Source organism: Zootermopsis nevadensis, unplaced genomic scaffold, assembly GCF_977971745.1.
Source record: "Zootermopsis nevadensis isolate Lab colony 2312 unplaced genomic scaffold, Znev_1.0 Znev_ptg000003l, whole genome shotgun sequence".
Taxonomy (NCBI): domain Eukaryota; kingdom Metazoa; phylum Arthropoda; class Insecta; order Blattodea; family Termopsidae; genus Zootermopsis; species Zootermopsis nevadensis.
The window spans coordinates 13,269,944-13,288,271 of record NW_028259135.1 but is presented as its reverse complement, the minus strand read 5'-3'; the positions used below and the strand labels follow the sequence as shown (position 1 = coordinate 13,288,271).

The 18,328-nt window shown below is 38.0% G+C and overlaps 3 protein-coding genes across 5 annotated transcripts; all 3 read right to left on the bottom strand.

Annotated features, from left to right (window-relative positions):
• Window positions 1-73: 73 nt before the first annotated feature.
• LOC110827500 (uncharacterized) lies at window positions 74-3,609 on the bottom strand. Its single transcript, XM_022059222.2, has one exon. It carries the CDS (start codon window positions 3,192-3,194, stop codon window positions 1,956-1,958), a length of 1,239 nt encoding a protein of 412 aa, XP_021914914.2. The 5' UTR covers window positions 3,195-3,609; the 3' UTR covers window positions 74-1,955.
• Window positions 3,610-4,716: 1,107 nt separating this feature from the next.
• Window positions 4,717-9,683, bottom strand: LOC110827683 (uncharacterized). Of its 2 annotated transcripts, none has more exons than XM_022059556.2 (2): window positions 9,551-9,683; window positions 4,717-9,079 (listed from the first exon to the last, which is right to left on the bottom strand). In XM_022059556.2, the coding sequence occupies exon 2, from the start codon at window positions 8,995-8,997 to the stop codon at window positions 7,510-7,512; it is 1,488 nt and encodes a 495-aa protein (XP_021915248.1). In that variant the 5' UTR covers window positions 8,998-9,079; window positions 9,551-9,683; the 3' UTR covers window positions 4,717-7,509. The 2 variants fall into 2 exon arrangements, with proteins under 2 accessions (XP_021915248.1, XP_021915256.1); XM_022059564.2 differs by lacking the exon at window positions 9,551-9,683 and adding an exon at window positions 9,178-9,453.
• Window positions 9,684-12,516: 2,833 nt separating this feature from the next.
• LOC110827677 (uncharacterized) lies at window positions 12,517-17,842 on the bottom strand. 2 transcript variants are annotated; one of them, XR_002542453.2, is made up of 4 exons: window positions 17,688-17,842; window positions 17,421-17,474; window positions 14,825-17,149; window positions 12,517-14,411 (listed from the first exon to the last, which is right to left on the bottom strand). XR_002542453.2 is itself a non-coding variant. In XM_022059539.2 (3 exons), exon 3 carries the CDS (start codon window positions 17,104-17,106, stop codon window positions 15,385-15,387), a length of 1,722 nt encoding a protein of 573 aa, XP_021915231.1. In that variant the 5' UTR covers window positions 17,107-17,149; window positions 17,421-17,474; window positions 17,688-17,842; the 3' UTR covers window positions 12,517-15,384. The 2 variants fall into 2 exon arrangements, 1 of the variants encoding a protein (XP_021915231.1); XM_022059539.2 differs by having other exon boundaries at window positions 12,517-17,149.
• Window positions 17,843-18,328: the final 486 nt, after the last annotated feature.

Genomic DNA, 18,328 nt, shown 5'->3' with positions numbered 1-18,328 from the left:
TTTGTATAACTAAAATCCAGTACAGGCACACAAAATATAACATAGGAATATAAGTAATAAAAGTGCTATGAAGTATATAAACTAGACACATTTATATTTCTTTATACAAAAACATCAGTATGGGAGTGAATTTGACAACATTGACAATATTTCTTTTTATACAAAACTTAACAGATAAATATCTATTAATACATAAAGACAGGTACAAAAATATTGTTTACTGTTCAACAATCTTGAAGACAGGAACAAAACATGTGGCAGTCTTAAAAATACAATACAATAGCAACAAAAAAGAAGTGTACACTATTTGTAAATTAACTGAATATACTGACAGAATTTTCTTATGTCTGTTCCTACTAATTTTAAAAAGGAACAAGAAATAAAAGTGATTGTCAGTGTCATGTTTAAAACGTAAATTTGAGTGAATGACTGCAGAAAAGTTATGGCTGAGGGTATATGAGGGTCAGTATAGCACTTCAATACTGATGGAAAACATAATCCTGAACACATGGCATGCACTGAGTTGAAAGCAAGTCTTTTGACATCTGTAAATTGCTGATCTCCAGTCCTTACTATAAGCAAAATAAGGAATACTTCATAGATTTATTAAGTAGCTTCTGAAAAGATAACACATGGCTAACTGTGCACAAAGTGGAAATCTCTCTTTTCATGCAAGGGTCACACTGGCATTAGAACTGTCTTTCTTATCTAGTTTTGGAATATGAAAAGCTATGACATGTATAGCACATATTATACTAATTTAGAAGTAAAATCACTACAGTGGAAACTTTGTTCCATAAAAGCCAGAAATGACAGTGTTGTAGTTCCACCCATGGTTATAGTGTACTGACAGGTTTGATGCATGTGAATGAAGGAAAAATAACTTACAACTAGAGATTGAGTTTCAAGTGATTTTAAGACAAAAAATATTTAAATCTAAGTCAACACCTGGTGTAGTTTATCTCAAATTGAAATTTTACAGACTTTCCATATACTCAGTAATTTGTTAACTCTGCTGAACGTGTGGCTGTTTCTACTAGCAGTTGTAATCACTGTAAAAATAACTCCCTTCAAAATGAACCATCTCCATATTGTAGGCTTCTTGATTACTTGACAGTCACTCAGCTGGCCAAATTCCCTACCTTTTATAAAACCCAAAGATTCATTATTATGTTTACAAGGATCAGGAATGAACAGACCCATTACAAACGGGTAAAGTCTGAATCAAGAAATTAAAATTGAATTATCAAGCATGCTGAAGAAAAATTTTACACGACATAAACACTACCTTATTATCTTACAGACATCTATCAGTATGTAGGATTTGAAGTTTTCACAGCAGTGAGTTTGAAATGGCCGTCTTCTGGATTGTTACGCCATGTAGTCTGGTTCACTTCTACCAGATTACATGGCACAACCCAGAAGACAGCCATATTTATCAATCAGTATCAGTGGCACAGTAATTAAATGTGAAAATGCTTTAGAGAAAGAGTCAAAGAGAAACTTCACAGCAGTTTTGATTTTATCAATTTATGGTTCTGTATTTAATACAGAAATTATTAGTGATAAAAAAATTGTGGTGTTTGATTCTATGTAAAAACTTTTTGACTTCATTCCTTTGGCAAGTAAAAGTCTGGATGAGACTAGTCTGCTCCACCCCCCACCCCAAACACACACACAACATACACAAAGAGAGATAATGCTTCATGCAGTACTGGAAGCATAGCAAATCACCAGTTGCATTTCTGAAAAGTTTGACATATTCACTGTTAATCTAAATTTTTACAAATTAAAATATGACTATTAAAGGTAATTTAAAACATAAATTACAAATGAAATACCTAACTCCATAATGTTTCTTTACATATTCATAGTCACTTTTATGGGACTGCTAAGCTTGGAAATACATTCTCAAGCAGAACAGTGATGAAAATGGAGAAACATCACTTCTTTATTCAGGATGATAGGATGGGAAGGGTAGCACTTCCAGGCATGAGAGCAACAGCTGTGATGCCAGTTGGAGAAGGCATTGATCCCAGTGGCCCTATGCCTTGTTGATTACTACCTCCTCCACTTTGTGGCGGTTTCTGACCCATAAGCTCTGAACGTAGACGTTTTGCAATGTGGCTTTGGGCATGTTTTCGGAGGTGATCTTTACGATAGAAACCCTTCCCACACTCTGTGCAAACCTGTGTTTTGTCACCTGAATGGATGACAAAATGTCGTGACAGATGCTCACTGCGTTTGAATGCCTTGAGGCAGATAGAACAGGCATATGGGCGCTCTGGGTTATGACCCTGTTTGTGCCTATCAAGGTGTTCCTTGCGTTTCAGGCCTGCTCCACAGATGTCGCATACAAAACGACGTTCAAGACGATGAACTACAAGATGCTGTTCCAGCAGCTCCCTCTCTGGGTATGCCATATGACATTCAGGGCAACAGTACAGTGTAGAGCCATCCAGTGCTGTTGTGAGACGGATCTCACCAGGCCTAGGGCGTGGTGGACGTGGGATATATGTCTTCTTTTTGTATTTCCTCTTTTTCTTTTTCTTTGTCAACAATGTAATATCTTCGTCTTTTTTGATCCCTGAACCTGAGGTAGGTGTTGCAACAGCATGTCCTTCAGGAGTAGCTGCTGTTGAGAACTTCAGCAAATGGTGAAGTGTTAGAGGAAGAGTTGAAGCAGGCAAACGTGACAAGTATTCAGCAACAGTTGATCCCGGTGGACCAGCCAAACTTTGCCAAGTGGCAGGGGAAGGGATCATCGTTGTAATGGGATATGAAGTTTTAAAATCCTGTTGCTGCACACTGCTACCAAAGAGCCCATCATTGGTCTGGGTTTCCTTTTCTGTCATGGTTGATGCATCAACCTTCTGAGGTATGGGATTATGGTGCATGTTATAGGACTGCCCAACTTCACTGTTCCTTTGTGATGTGCTGGCAGAGTATGGGTGCACACATGAGTTCTGTTGGTTTGTTACCCTCGTGTCATTTGTTTGTGATTTTCCATATAGATAAGTGTTAAATTGAGTAGCCTGAGAAATGGCATCTGTGCAATGATACTGAACACTGGCACTGCCGATGACAACCACACCACTACCACTGTTGCTTGCAACATGATGTTGTTGGACAGGGGAAACTTCCTGCTGATGAAAAGATTGATGTGTTCCACCTACATACTGTGAGACATTCATATTTCCGGAACCATTATTTCAGGAACATATATAAAGCTCAGCGATTTAAATGCTGGTAACAATATTCGCATCTTAAATTGGTTTATATATAGACATAGAAGAGGCAATTCACGCTGAGAAATTATACTTGTATGTTCCATATTGTGAAAGTTTAGTGCTTTAAAATATTGTTGATTGCACCTACATTGACCAACAACAACTATCAATGATATCTTTCTCACGTTAACCGGGGAACGCAATCTAATTTTGTTGGTACAAACACACCCAATTTGACTATAAACCCATAACTGACACATCGCTTACCGCGATGGTTTTGTTTTCTTGTTCCCGCCATCTTGAAAGTGGTGGAACACAAATTAATACACACCAACACATAAGCGATAAGAATGTGTGTCGCTTCATAAATTCGACATTGTAAGCGTACTCTATATTTTAGCTGTTTTAAATCAGTTTTAAAAACATAACTACAATTATTTACTGGGTTCTGGAGGAGGGGGACAGGCACCGACCAATCGTATGGTGAGGCTGATTGCACACATTCACCAATAAGATCCATATTTTTCGGCGCATAGATTAAAAATGAAACTTTGATAATCTGTGGAAGCTGAAATGTAAAATTGTCATAAAGATTGAATAATTCATAGGAACAATAAACTCTAAATAAAAAAAGTTAATATTTTCCAAGTTCAATATTTTTCAATTAAAAATAGTAGTATTAAAGTCCTTTTTAAACAGTTAATTCTGGAGCAGTCACTTTCAGTTATCTACATGTAGAGATCTGAAGCAAAACTATATGAAAATTTTTGTTATTCTTGTGAGGCTGCAATATATTGCTCAGCTAGTCAAAAAGTTCTTATCTTTTTACAGAACTTGAAGGTTCACAAGAGCCTGCCACTGATGCCTATCCTGATTCAGAACAAGTAAGTATCATACATTATTGTAATTTGCATGTGTTCAGACTTTTTTTTTCTGTATAATATAAACTTTGCAATTGCCCCATCTGTACATGAAACAGCCACACCAAGTTCTTGAGCCCATCCAATGTATTCAATGCACACCTGGGTAAAAGCTGCCAGGGTGCAAGTTGATCACTCACCTCCATCTAGAGTCAGGTTAATAAGTGCAAACCTTTATGGTATGGGTTTAATTAAGCACAAAGGCCAATTATTTTCCAATTGTAACAAACGTCAGACATACAAACAGAAAATCAACTTTCTTCCAGTTCAACCACATTAAACTGTAAAACTGCCTTACCTCAATTTATTAAATTCTCACCTCTATTTCCTTCAGTGTTATACTTGAAGGTATGAATACATGGTACCACCAGTACTACAAAAATAAAATAAATTGTATTTATAGATTTAAGAGTCACAGGCTGTCTGAAAAATATCTGCATTCATCCATGAATGAGTTTCTCTCAGACAAGTTCTAACCTCTCGGTATGTCATTAATGACATGTACCAGCCTAATCACTAATTGGTATAGGAATTAAATAAAAAAACTGCAGTAAGGCAAGAAGACATTCAACTGTTTCCAATACAGACTTTAATTATTAATACATAAGCAACACTGGGGTGTGTAGTCCATAATGATTGCAGCCTATAAACAACAATTTTTTTTTCAAATTCTCACAAGCTGAGACATACCATTGACATTCACACAGGAAGGTAAGCACTCTGTAGACAAGAGAGAAAAGCATAATAACATTTACAATATGTCAGTCGGAGTGTTTTGTACTATCTCGAGGATTTTTCTTTCTTTTCACTGTATATATTATCATTGGTAAGACTACATTCTGAGACTCAACCCTCTTATAATCTGCAATCTGCTTTTCATTCAGCAATGCTGAGTAAATAAGAGAGACTCATTAGTTTTGGTATAAAGCAGATATACACTGTATTGTGTTGCATTGCATGCAGGGGACCATTTCCTTTCCCTTCGGACAAAGTTGATGACATTTAGGGCAAGGACATACATTGGCACCATGATGGCAGGATTGTACATTTTCATTTTGGCTGACATTTTCAGTTTTAGTTTCAACATGATTCACATATACTGCCTCTATAAAAATCAACCATCCAAATGTCCACTTTCTCTCCAGTCCAATGTGTGATGCATACATCATTCATTAAATAGCTTAAAAAGAGATCTTGAGCTCTATAAATGGTGGCTTCTTTCTAACATTTACTAAAAAATAATACTTTTAACCTGGAAAGGAAAAATTATGCACATATTCAATATAATGCACCAATAAAAGCAATGCTACATGAACATGCATTTGCCCTCCAGAAAAAAAATAAGTTACATATTCTCTTTAAAGGTCTAAAAAATGTTCCATGAGTATTTTTATCCTCTTCTCTGTATAGATGAGACATGAGGTAACCTGAATACATTATCTTGGCTTAAAAAACACTATCCGCATTTACAACTTCTGTTCAATGACAAAAAATATAACCATAGTAGGCCTACTGTACTATAAAAATGGCACAATGTAACTTAAAAAATAACTTACAAAACTAATTAGGTAAACTTTCACAACCGACATTCCAAAATGAAATCACTTCAATATTATGATGGAGTGTCCTGTAAAGACTTCTAGGGTAACTTTATCATCCCCTTATTATTCATTTAAAATTGTTTATATTACCATAATACACTATAAATTTATTAAAGTCCTTCTCTTCTTCAATGGAAAAACACACTTCATTAAAGAGTGGCCACTGGCCAACTAGTCTCATGCTTGCTCATGTAATCCAAGATGATCAGGTATGCTTGTCCAACATTCTGTTGACAAACATCACCATATACCTTGTCCTTAAGTTTCTGCAATCAGTGCCTAATGCATGAGACTGACTTTCAGAATTTAAATGCACTCATTGTTTAAACCCTTAAACATTTTGGAAAACAATGCACCTGCCATCTTCAGGGAAAAATAATGGAAAGGAGAACCTGATGTTGCATTAAAAACATAACAATTGCAGCCTAAAAGTATAAAAATGAAACCATATGCTGGTCCTCCCTCATGTAATAGACTCTTTCAACCTCCCCATGATACTTGAGTAAAAGTCACCCTTTTTCCTAGGCCACTGCTCATGATAGTTACACAAAAGCTATGAAAATTCAAACATGGAATATTCATGAGAATTTAGCTATGCATATCCTGAGAAGGAAGTACCAAATAAAACATTTCATGGATTTCTTAACAATGCTTTTTCAGTAGCTCAGACTATATAGTGTTGAATGTGGAAGGAAGCTATTGTGGCCTATTTTAAGGTACTATCTTGGCATTTGCTTGCAAGAATTCAATATTACCTTGGTTTTGTTGTTCTGTGCATGAAACACTTATATACAGACCTCCGGCTATATGGGAAAGGAGAAAGTGACTAGTTAATGTGGTACCTTGGATCCTGCAGTTTGGAATGAAGAGAGAACAAAACAGATGAACCCAGATCTCGCTCAACCTGTATCTATCTACTCAATTAATGGTCTGGTATTTATTTCAGTGGCTTCTCTGATGATGTAGGGATTTTATTTGTGGATAAATGCTTTGACTTCTGTTGTATCAAACAGAATACTCTATTTAGTTGCTACAAAAATGTTACTATTGCCAATTGTTGGTGCACAGTCCAGTGTCCCTAATGTGTTCAAAAATCATTGTGGAGACCTCCTATTCTATTGCATGTGTTGAGAGTTGTTGGTCCTTTACCAACCCAAGATGGGACATCATACAGACTAAACTTAGTACTTAGTTTGACAAAACATGTCATAGCAAACATCATCCCAGTACCATCAACAAAGCCAATAAATTAATCAAGCACCCAGATTTCATTAACATGGAAGAGATATAGACTAACTAAAATCAGGGGTCATCTTTAATCTTCATTTAAGACTCCAGAATCCAGCCCATTGAAACATTCCTGTTTTTTCCTATATAAGACATTAACCCTGAAGACAGTAAATGCAACATTTGCCAAAATGCTAGAAGGACCTCAGCAATCAACACAACCCAAATCCAATCTTATACATCTCTATCGTAGTTCATCTTCAAAAACTTGAACTATTATGAGAATAGCTCTCATCTGTCCAAATCCACAAGACACTAACAGAAAGCTATATGACTTTCTTGTCTTTGATTATTTTTATATTACAATACCTAACCATGCATCATCTTTGAATGTTCAAGTCTCTTACTACAGCTAGCTACAATGTGGCTCAGTGCAACTATTTAGAACGCATCCTTGGCTGCAGATACGAACGCCAGAAGATCCGAGTTAAAGAGGCTGGGAACGTTGGCATAGTTCCCATTGGCCGCCATTCAGGAGAGCAATGGTGGAGGTGGTGGTTGCTCAGCAGAGACGGTTGCCACTTGATGTTGTGGAGTAGGGGGATGTTGGGGTTGTGGGGCATGTTGACTCAGCTCTGCCTTGACTCTACGAGCAATGTGACTGCGTGTATGCTTACGCAGGTGGTCCTTGCGATAGAATCCCTTCCCACACTCTGTGCACACATGACGTTTCTCTCCAGAGTGAATCACAAAATGCAGGGTCAGCTGTTCCTTTCGTTTAAATGCCTTGAGGCAAACTGTGCAGACATAAGGTCGTTCTGGGTTGTGGCTCTGCTTATGGCGTGTTAAGTGATCCTTTCGTTTGAGACCTGCTCCACATATGTCACATACAAAGCGGCGTTCCAAAGTGTGTCCTAACAGATGCTGTTCTAACAATTCTTTTTCTGGGTATGCCATGTGACATTCAGGACAACAATATAATGTTGAGCCATCTAAAGCAGTTGTGAGGCGAATCTCACCTGGTTTTGGCCGGGGCTTCTTTTCTTTACTTGCCTTCTTCTTTTTCTTCTTCTTAGCACCACCAGGCACTCCAGGAGCACCCCCCACAACACCAGGTGTTGTTGTGCTGGCAACCCCAATGGCAGAAACACCTCCAGCATTGGCTGCCATATCAGACTCCTTCTTTATGTTCTCAGCTGAGTACTTGAGAAAGTGGTGGAGGCTAATAGGAAGAGTGGAGGCTGGCAGCTGGGACAGGTAGTCAGCTACAGTAGATCCTGGTGTAGCCAGACTATGCCAGGTGGAAGGCATGGTAGCTGTGGTCTGGGTAGCATGATGGTGTTGGTGGTGGTGATGGTGATGAAGTGCCATGGAGCCACTGTACTCAGCTTCATTGGATCCAGGTCTTCCTACATCATCCTTTTCACCACCAGCTTCCTCTCGTTTCATGTCTTTTTCTTTCTCAGCAGCTGCTGCTGCTGCTGCAGCAGCGACAGCAGCATTCTCCCGCATCATGGCTGCACATAAGTCCTGTGGTTGTATTTCGCCGACATGATATGCTCCACGCTTGTTGCCTTGCTGCTGGCCGTCCTGTATGGATGGTGATGAGGTAGGTCGGCTTTGCTGTTGCTGCTGTTGAACTGCTCCTGCTTGGCTATATGGAATGCCAACATTCCCACTATAGTGATGTGTTCCTGTCAAGTTGGTTCCTGGATGGTATTTGGAAGAATTTGGATTCATCATATTAACCTGAGGCTGGCCTCCACCACCTGGAGGATTGTTCCCACCATCTCCTCTGTTATACTTGCCCATATTCACTGGCATCCCAATAGGGGGATGATGCTGGTTAAAATGAGCTGGTCCAGGACTAGTGTGATAACGGGCTCCTGCCCCTCCTCCATCACCAACACTCTGTGGTGGCAAGCCTCCTCCAGTCCCATCATGTGTGAATTTTGCAGCAAACTGGTGAATGGTGGGTATGGACGCTGGGAAGTGTCCTCCAAATGGAGAGAAATTCATAACTGCAATTCACGGCGTTGTGGTCTAAGATGTCTTGTAATATTTCTTGGAGGAGCCTGGAAAATAATCCCCACCACTAAGCCTGAAACAAACATTGCACATCTCATCATTATCCACCTATAGTTAAATTTTTTGGGTGTCACAAAGTTAATAAATAAATTACACAGAAGGTACACACACTTAATTATCATTTGATATTTTCTGTCTCACTGCATTATTCCAACATGGTTTTGGCGGCTCTTATCCATTTCAAATATTGATGTGATGCGCATTATTCGTATAACGTTAGAGATCGTTTCTTCCTGCTTTCATTTGCACGCCACAGAAGTACTGCTGTTCGATAATGCAGCACATTTCCTGTAATACATTTTTCGACAGGCGTCCATGGCCCGCGCATTAGGGGTACAAGATGGGTTCACAATGGACCTCTTTCGAAATATAGTGCCGAAATTTAGCGATGACTCCCTCTAGTAGAGCCGGCATGTAATCACTAGTAACATATTTTAAAACAAGTAAAATATATAGGCTGGTTAAAAGAAACACTGGTACTTACTGCTTCAAGTTTTGTTGCTCTCATTACATTTTATTTCCCATAAATAAGCGTCTTTGACAGAAAATATAAACACCTGCTGTGCAAAACGATGCTAGCTTGTTTCCTAAGCTTCCATGATTTCCTGACCTCTATACAGAGTTGACCCAACTACACCATCAACGGACCCCAAGTAAGCGGCAAAATTAAAGTAAAAGTGCTGATGTTTCAAAGCAAGTAAGAACTGGTAGATTGCATAGTCATTATCAGAAATACATTGGTTTATTATTATAACTTTTATCATTTCTTATATACCATGCACCGTAATATCTATGATGATAATATCAGTACCTTAATGCATTATGATCCCAGTATTAGGTTAAAATTTACTTGTGGTTCTTGTTGCCACAAAAAAGAAAAGAAAAACATTACATTTATATATACTGTTTCAACCATAAAAGTGTAAGCTCTATGCCTTTGCAACTATTATTTGAAGGACTGAAGTGTATATATGTTATCAATATTGTCCAAAAAATCTACGGTAAACTTTCTCTGATCATGCACTGGTGGTACATCTCACAGTATGACTATTTCTGTTTAGTTTTAATTCTCAATATTTTACCATGCAGGTGAGCCCATTGTTAATGCATCATCTCATTTGGTCACAAACTTCAATTTCACCATGGACATTGATGTCTGCTTGTCATGTCCATCAATCCATTGCTTTGGAGATTCTACCATGGCCAGTCATCATGCTGTGGATTGACTTTGGAACTAACTCTACAAGGCTGCAATGTGTCAATTTCAAGAAACTGGTACTGTAAGTACTGATGAACAAATATTTAAATTACACTTAATTGTTTAATTTTAACAAAATATTTATACACACAGATCCACATACTGCATTTTGAGTTATGTTTTAAGCAACTTTCAGTATGGGTACTGCAAGCATTGGTTAAAAGTAAAGTAATCTGTCCCACTATACATGTAGGTGCTTGGGGGGCAGAAGAGGTATAGCTCCTACTCATTCATAACCTTGGCACTAGGTAGGGGTGAGTGGTTAGTGTCACGCCCCAGCCACGCTTTGCCCCCAGTAAAGGACCTCGGTAAACATTGAATAGGAGGTTAAAGGAAAAATCCTCTGCCCCTGTCGGGGATCGAACCCCGGTCGTCCAGTCTATAGCCAGTCACTATACTGACTGAGCTACCCCGGTTCACAGTGGCTACTGGTATCAATCAGTGGTCTCGCTGGAATCCAAGATCACAGTGTTTTATGTGCAGGTATTTAAACAGGAATGGACACTAAGAATTTTTATGATTCAAAGAGTTACTTTTTAAAGTTATAAACCATTATAATTGCTATATTATTGTTAACTTTTATCATCAACCTTTCATCACTGCTTATGAGCAGTGCAGCTGAATGTGCATCACACTAGCACACCATTAATCCATTTATGTTGGAGGTAAAGTCTGACTTGTAGTGCTATAGTACAAGGGATTTTAAATCTATAAATGATTTACAATGTACAACAGTGCTCTTTAAACTTGCCAAAAGGAAATCCAGGGAAAATGTGCTCTTCACTTCGTGCCTGTAAACAATTCTAAAGTGTGTGTTAGTAACAGTTCTTGATTGGAGACTTTCCAAACCAGTCACTGATAGCTACCTAATCTTTGTTCTTGAGCTCATTAAAATTTGTCCACTGTTTTGGTGAACATTACGGTTCACCAGATCACTCTGAAGAAACACTGGACACACTTGGAAATGGAACTTGATGTTCAGAGATGTAAAAATACAAACAATTCTGTAAAAAAACGAATATCCATTTCTTCATCATGTTGTGGTTGTTTTAAATGTATAATAGGAAAATATTTCATCATACATTTTATTAAGAATTGAAATTATTAGGACAACATATTTTGATCACAAGTGATCAAAACATGTTATCCTAATAATTTGTCATTGTCAATAAAATAGATATATTATGCTGTATGTGTGATAAAAAATTAAGTTAGTGTTGTGCCAACAACAAAGCATATTTGGGTTCATGGAGGTAAAGTTTTGCACTACTAAGATCTTTGCACTATACACTAGCACTTAGTAACAAATGGCCAACCTCATGGTCTGACAACAGTCTTTTAATATCCAAGTAAAAGTGTCTTCAGTACCTACTTCATATCAGCAGAACTACATCAGACATTAAATGATAGATACTTATGGCTCCTACTTTGTGTGTGAAAAACTTGGGAAAATATCAAGTAGACCACTGCATCCTAAAACATACTACATTCAGAATTCATCAACTTACCATGTCATAAAAGCATGCTGTTGAATCTGTTAGTACATACTTAACACTGGACAAAAATTGGTAGTGGGATTGTTTGTGAAACTTGAAATAGGTGTTATATATATGCTAAAAGTGGGACATTTTGGGTTTGTTAGAAGAGAATGGATACATTATCCTCACTTTTGAGCATTATGTAAAGAAAACATTACACATATTAATGCATGTGTAACATTTTAACCTGTATCAGTCATGTGTCACAACTCACATATGGTCCAGTTGGACATGAACACAGTTCAGGTAACCACACAGCACCTTATACATTATGAAATGGCTTGTGAACAGAGTACTATCTTCTTCATGAAAAAACATTGATACTGACTCATTTTGAAATCCTTTGTCTGAACATGTACTTACTAACCACTTACTCACCTGACTGTTGTGATCCTTGTCTTTGTGGCATGCTTTGTAAATAACTTGATAAAATATTCCGGATTATTAGACTGTTTTGTCGCTACTATTGATACTTGATATTAACTGCACTAGATTTATGAGAAAGGTGTATAGAATCTAGTTGGAAGACCTAGACATAGATGGATGGATAATATTAAATGTATTTTCACGAAACTGGGTGAGTGAGTATCTTAGTGTTGGTTAGGAAGCAGGGTATCTCTTGCTTGGTTAAATGATTATCAGATTCTCAAGAAGTACTATGCTTCATGCAGGCAGTTAGCTTTTAATCCTTGTTAAACATGACCAATGGTCTGCATGTTTTCATAGTTGCTCACATTTTGAAGAATTGTTTCTAGTATGCACTTTCACATAACATATAAAATAAAAATTAAAAAATCTGTGCATTAGATATTTCAACACAAGTAGAACATTCTGTAATTAAACTTACATAATATAAAGTAGTCACTATTCAACATATCTTTCATCAAGAATGGTAGTCATTGGATACTTTTAGGGGGGAAAATGGGAAGGTGGCTTGAAATAAGAATTTTCATCATGTTCATCATTTATTCCCCTTAAGTGGAGCACTTAATAATAACTTAAATAGTTGAGTGAGTCTCTGTGTGGTGTGTCACAAGGTACTGGCATATCTGCCTGGTTAACCTACCCCTCCTACCCACGAGCTAACTATTGTTCATTTCAAGTGATACACATAGATAATTGAAATGAGAGTCTTTCCTCTCAGGACCAATACCATGTGTCTAATAATTCATTAAACAAAGAAGGATGTTAGAATTTTTTAAATGTTTTTTTTCTTTTTTTTATAAATAAGTTAGACACACACATGTAGAAAGTTTGGTTAGTTTTATACAGAGAATATGGTAAAAAAAATCACCAAGCTGAAATAGCCCTTTGATGGCATACAGCTCTGTCAACACCAGTTTTGTAAAATCTTTCCTTATTTGTAAAATGTCTAGTCCTTTTACTTTAAAGTCATGATGTGCAATGTTCCAACATAACCTCTTTTCTCCATACAACCAACCAATGCTGCACATATCATTATCACTTCTTTGTAACAACCATTATAATTCACATTTCAACACCAACCATTAGAAATGACATACTCAAAAAAAAAACTCTGAATCTAAGAGTCAATGTATATGTATATATATATATATGCATAATATATAAATATTTGTAAGGCCGAAGCTCAGGCATCAACTGGCCAGAAATAAATTTCATTGAAGTCTTGTGTATGATGACAATGTTGCCTTCAGTTAGTGTAGCATATTGACAACAATCACTCCATTCTGAGCACTAACATCAACTATACCCAAAACAAGGTCTGCTCCATTGTATTTTATGCGTATACAATTACATACCCACAACAGTTTTACCAGTATCCAAGCAGTTTTATAATCATCTACATAAAGGCACAAAAAATTAACAAATGATAACACATTTTCCTGTCCATTGAAATTTATGAACATCACTAAGAAATGTAACTATTCTGGAATGTCAAGTAATCACCAATAATGGCACTGTGATAAATCCAACATAAAAGTCCAGTGACAAATACACTTAACATAATACTTCATAACAGGCTGAGCACAAAGTAGTTCTACAACTTTCAAGGCATACAGAAATTGAATATGATGGTATAACAAATTACATGGCTTAAAATACATTGAGGCACACCAAATTCTAGTGACTACATCATTTCAATGTGGATGTCAGCTGTGATATAAGACATCCCAACAATAATCAGTCTCTTCCTATATGCTAGGTAGCATGTCAGGCATGGCATCTGCTGTGGCTTCAATATTTTCCTCTTTAACCCTTTAAAGCCCAGTGATAATTGTCTGTACCACCTGCTTTAACAATCAGAAACTCTTCATTTTATATCAGTGGGTTTCATCATATGATTCTGTAAACAGTGATTATTTCCTTGAAGAGTATTAACCAGTTGATCTTTGTCAACAGTAGAGTGCCTTCTTTCATTCACATTATTAGGTAACAGTGGCTGGAACACTTTGCAAATCCCATAAAAAGGTCCACTAGCATTAGGTCTGGTGACCAAGGATGCCATGCAATTGGTTCATCTCAACCAATCCTACCTGGGAAACGATCATTTAGAAGTTTTTGAATATCTGCAACAAAATGTGGAAGTGTACCAATCTGATAGACATTTGAGTAGCACAGCTGACTTAATGATTTTCTTTATCTGGCTAATATAACACTGTCTCAGCAGAATGACTATGCTAGGCATACACCAATGATCTACTAGAAGGTTCTTTGGCATAATGCATACAAAATCTTCTCTAAACTTGTATGACAGACTTTGTTTCATGGAACTAGAAAACATATTCCACTTGCAGTGCCAGTAAATATTGCCATTCTGCTTTGTAGGATCAAAGCACTAGTGATGGTGGTATGTGTTATTACAACTGACAAAAGACAAACTTGAACATAACAGTCATCTAATAAATTCACTTTTGTCTTCTTACATGTGATGAAAATTTTGTTACATGTATTGAAAATTGTAAAGCTACTTTGTACTTACTCTGTCTGTGTGAAAAGACCTCTCCACAGAATTATATAGATAACTTCTTGGTAAATGTGACTTGTCTGGTATGTAATTCATAACTGTTCCCTCTGAACCGACAGAGTGCAGACATTAGAAAAAAATAAATGAACAGATCCTCTGTTATTGACATTTTTAATTTGAAAGCTCAAGACTCATGTTGCTGTGATGCTGTGTTAACATTTGTACACCTCTAAAGATAGAAATATCGGCACATTGTACAAGCATGATTCTTTCATAAACCACAGTACTGTGAAGCCAATACCTCAGTCATTCTGGCTGACAGTTGTATCCCAACCTCATTTTTCTTAAGTTGTGACAGTAGGTGATTTAGGTCTTACAATCACCTAGAACACATCTCCAAAACAATTCTCATCAAATTAATACTTTGCATAAGTTCCGTATTTTCAACTGTAATGCTTTGGTTTCTTCACCTCTTGCAATTGCACCACTAAAGTATAAATAATCAATCCTGCTTCAAGCAAACATGTGACACAAGTGTTTGATTCTGGCCAGATGGCACCACTGGTCCAATATGTTCAGTGGTGATGCTGAAGCATCATGGCTCCTGTCTCAGCAGCAGTTGGCAGTACCACTGTGGTCACCATGGTGGCGGCGGCAGCAGCAGCAGCTGCTGCTGCAGCTTGTTGTTGATGCTGCTGCTGATTGCTCATTTCTTCCTTGACGCGCTTGGCAATATGGCTGCGGGCATGTTTTCGCAAGTGGTCCCTGCGGTAAAAGCCCTTCCCACATTCTGTACACACCTCCGTTTTTTCACCCGAGTGAATCACAAAGTGTAGGTTCAAATGCTCTTTACGTTTGAAACCCTTATGACATACTGAGCAGATGTATGGCCTGTCAGGGTTGTGACCCAGCTTATGCCTTTCAAGGTGCTCCTTGCGTTTCAGGCCTGCCCCACAGATATCACAGATGAATCTCCGCTCAATCTTGTGCCCCACCAGATGTTGCTCCAACAATTCCTTTTCAGGATATGCCATATGACACTCTGGACAACAGAACAGTGTAGTACCATCCAATGCTGTTGCAATGTGGACTTGCCCTGGTCTTGGACGTCGTGGCTTGGGAGGCTTTTTCTTGTACTTTTTCTTCTTTTTAGGTTTTGCTCCAGCAGTTCCTACCCCCTGAGCTGCAGCTAATGTTCCATCTGGACTGGTAGCAGAACTGGCATCCACAAGTTCTGGATTAGAGAGTGGAGACGATTCTATTGCAGCCTCACGCTTGATTGTTTCAGCTGAGAATTTTAAGAAGTGATGAAGGCTAAGGGGCAGGGTGGATGCAGGTATGCGTGAAAGGTAGTCAGCCACAGTTGAGCCTGGGGCTGCTATACTCTGCCATGTAGGAGGCATTGTGGCCACCGTTCCTGCTGGTGCATGTTGTGAACTATTATAATCCTCATTCCCCTGAGCATCCTTATCACCTTCAGTTTTCACAATGGCCACCTGCAAAGTGTTGTCCTTTGTTCCTGTCCCATCTTGCTGAGGTGACTTGGCAGCTGCCAGTTCCACAGCTGTCACAGCATCTCGGAGGATAAGATCCTGTGGTTGCAATGCAACAACTGTAACAGGAAATGTTTGATGATGTTGATCATGTTTGTCTCCTGCAGTTACTGTGATAGTTTGCTGCTGCGCCTGGTGAAGTGAGACTTGCGCCTGATGATTCTGTGTATTGCTGTTATTATTGTTACTGTTGCTGCTATTATTATTTGAAATATCCTGAGACTGCGGTGAGGTGTTGGAGGCTTGGGACACATGTATCTGTGGATGCTGAACCTGCAACTGCACTGTTTCTGTGCCAGCCTGCTGTTGTCCACTGTAAGCCACTGTCAAAACACCCGGGGGAAAGTGATGCAGTGACAGCGGGGAAATGTGATACTTTGGAGCACCATTGTTTGCAGTACCATTGTTAGATATTGTGGTTGCATTGGGGTTCACAACCTGAATCTGCACGGTCTGCTGTGGCTGACCTGGTTCACCAGGTTTGCCTCCTATACTGATGGGCAATGTAATGAGTGCCTGTTGTACCTGAGGATGCTGATTGTTGCCTGTACCTTGGGCTGTTGCCATTGTGAAACCATTGGGGTCAACCTGGCGAATGTACTGTACTGCTCCTTCCCCTCCACCAATAACACTCAACATTTGTCCCCCAGCATTGTGGGCAAACTTCGCTGTACCAAACTGATGAATGGTGGCTGTGGGTATGGAGCCAGGAGGAAAGTGCCCTCCAAATGTGGTGAAATTCATGGTCTGTGAGGGGGTTTTCACTGCTATTGTCAATCAGGAACCCCTGAAATGTTCATAAAAATTTAATACGGTTAATGAATTTTAGATGACATGTCTATTTTGACAACAGTGACCTCATTTATTCTTATTTCCTGACAGGTGTTGACAGTGCTGTTCCATTAATGCTATGTACATTCCATGGTTAAACAAACATGCTAGTAAAATCTTAATTACGTTACGTAACACAACTGAATAACAATGATCAAATACATCAAATTGCTTCAACTTCCGTACTAGAAGCTGAACAGTATCCTGGATCATGGAGACCTACTTACCTCAAATTAAGTGGCACTCTCTCATTTCATTGTTGTATGCTCCAATAACGTCATCTATACAGAAAGAAAATACAAATTATCACCCTTCTTCATACATTCGGCCCCATACTTCCTAGAATATACGATACCTAAATAACGGATACAACTTTTTACTCATTATGGCAATTTAATCCGTTGTCTCCAAAAATAAGGTCACAAGATGGCATTATAATCCACCACTAAATAAGACTATAAATGTTGGTTAACACATTAAATATATTCTCATACCTTTCTAAACTCTTCATTGTAGCTGTGGAATACAATATTTCGTCATAAATCCTTGCTTTGCAATAGAAACTCTACGCAGCTTATAAAAGACAACAAACACGAAAACGAAAACACCTGCTGTGCACGACGATATTGCGTTGTTTTGATATCGACCTTCCGTAGTATCGAATGTTCGATAGGTTCTCGAATTGAACTAAACCGCTGTATTCAAGACGTGGAATTTCAAAAAATTATTGATGTACACGGGGAAACTCATTTATATGAGAGTAGGAATTATTTTATTAAGAATAGTTTATTATTGTAAGCGAGAAGAATTACGGGGATGTATCTCAAAGGAACCCATTATATTCGCTGAATAGAATAACATTTTATTTTACGTTCTGTAGATTCTTCATAGGCCTAAACCAAGGATGTAAAACATTTCATAGCACAAATACAATATTTATTTCTAATACAAATATAAGTTACGTAGTTATGACAGTAATGTACAGTCGACTACAGTATTTCCGTAAAAAATAATTACACAAGAAAGCATAACCACTATTGCTTACGTATATTTATAATAGCTGAGAATTTTTGGTTGAGGTAAATCCCTCTATGGAGTAGCGGTGAGGTACAACATACTATTTCAGTGCTGGTTT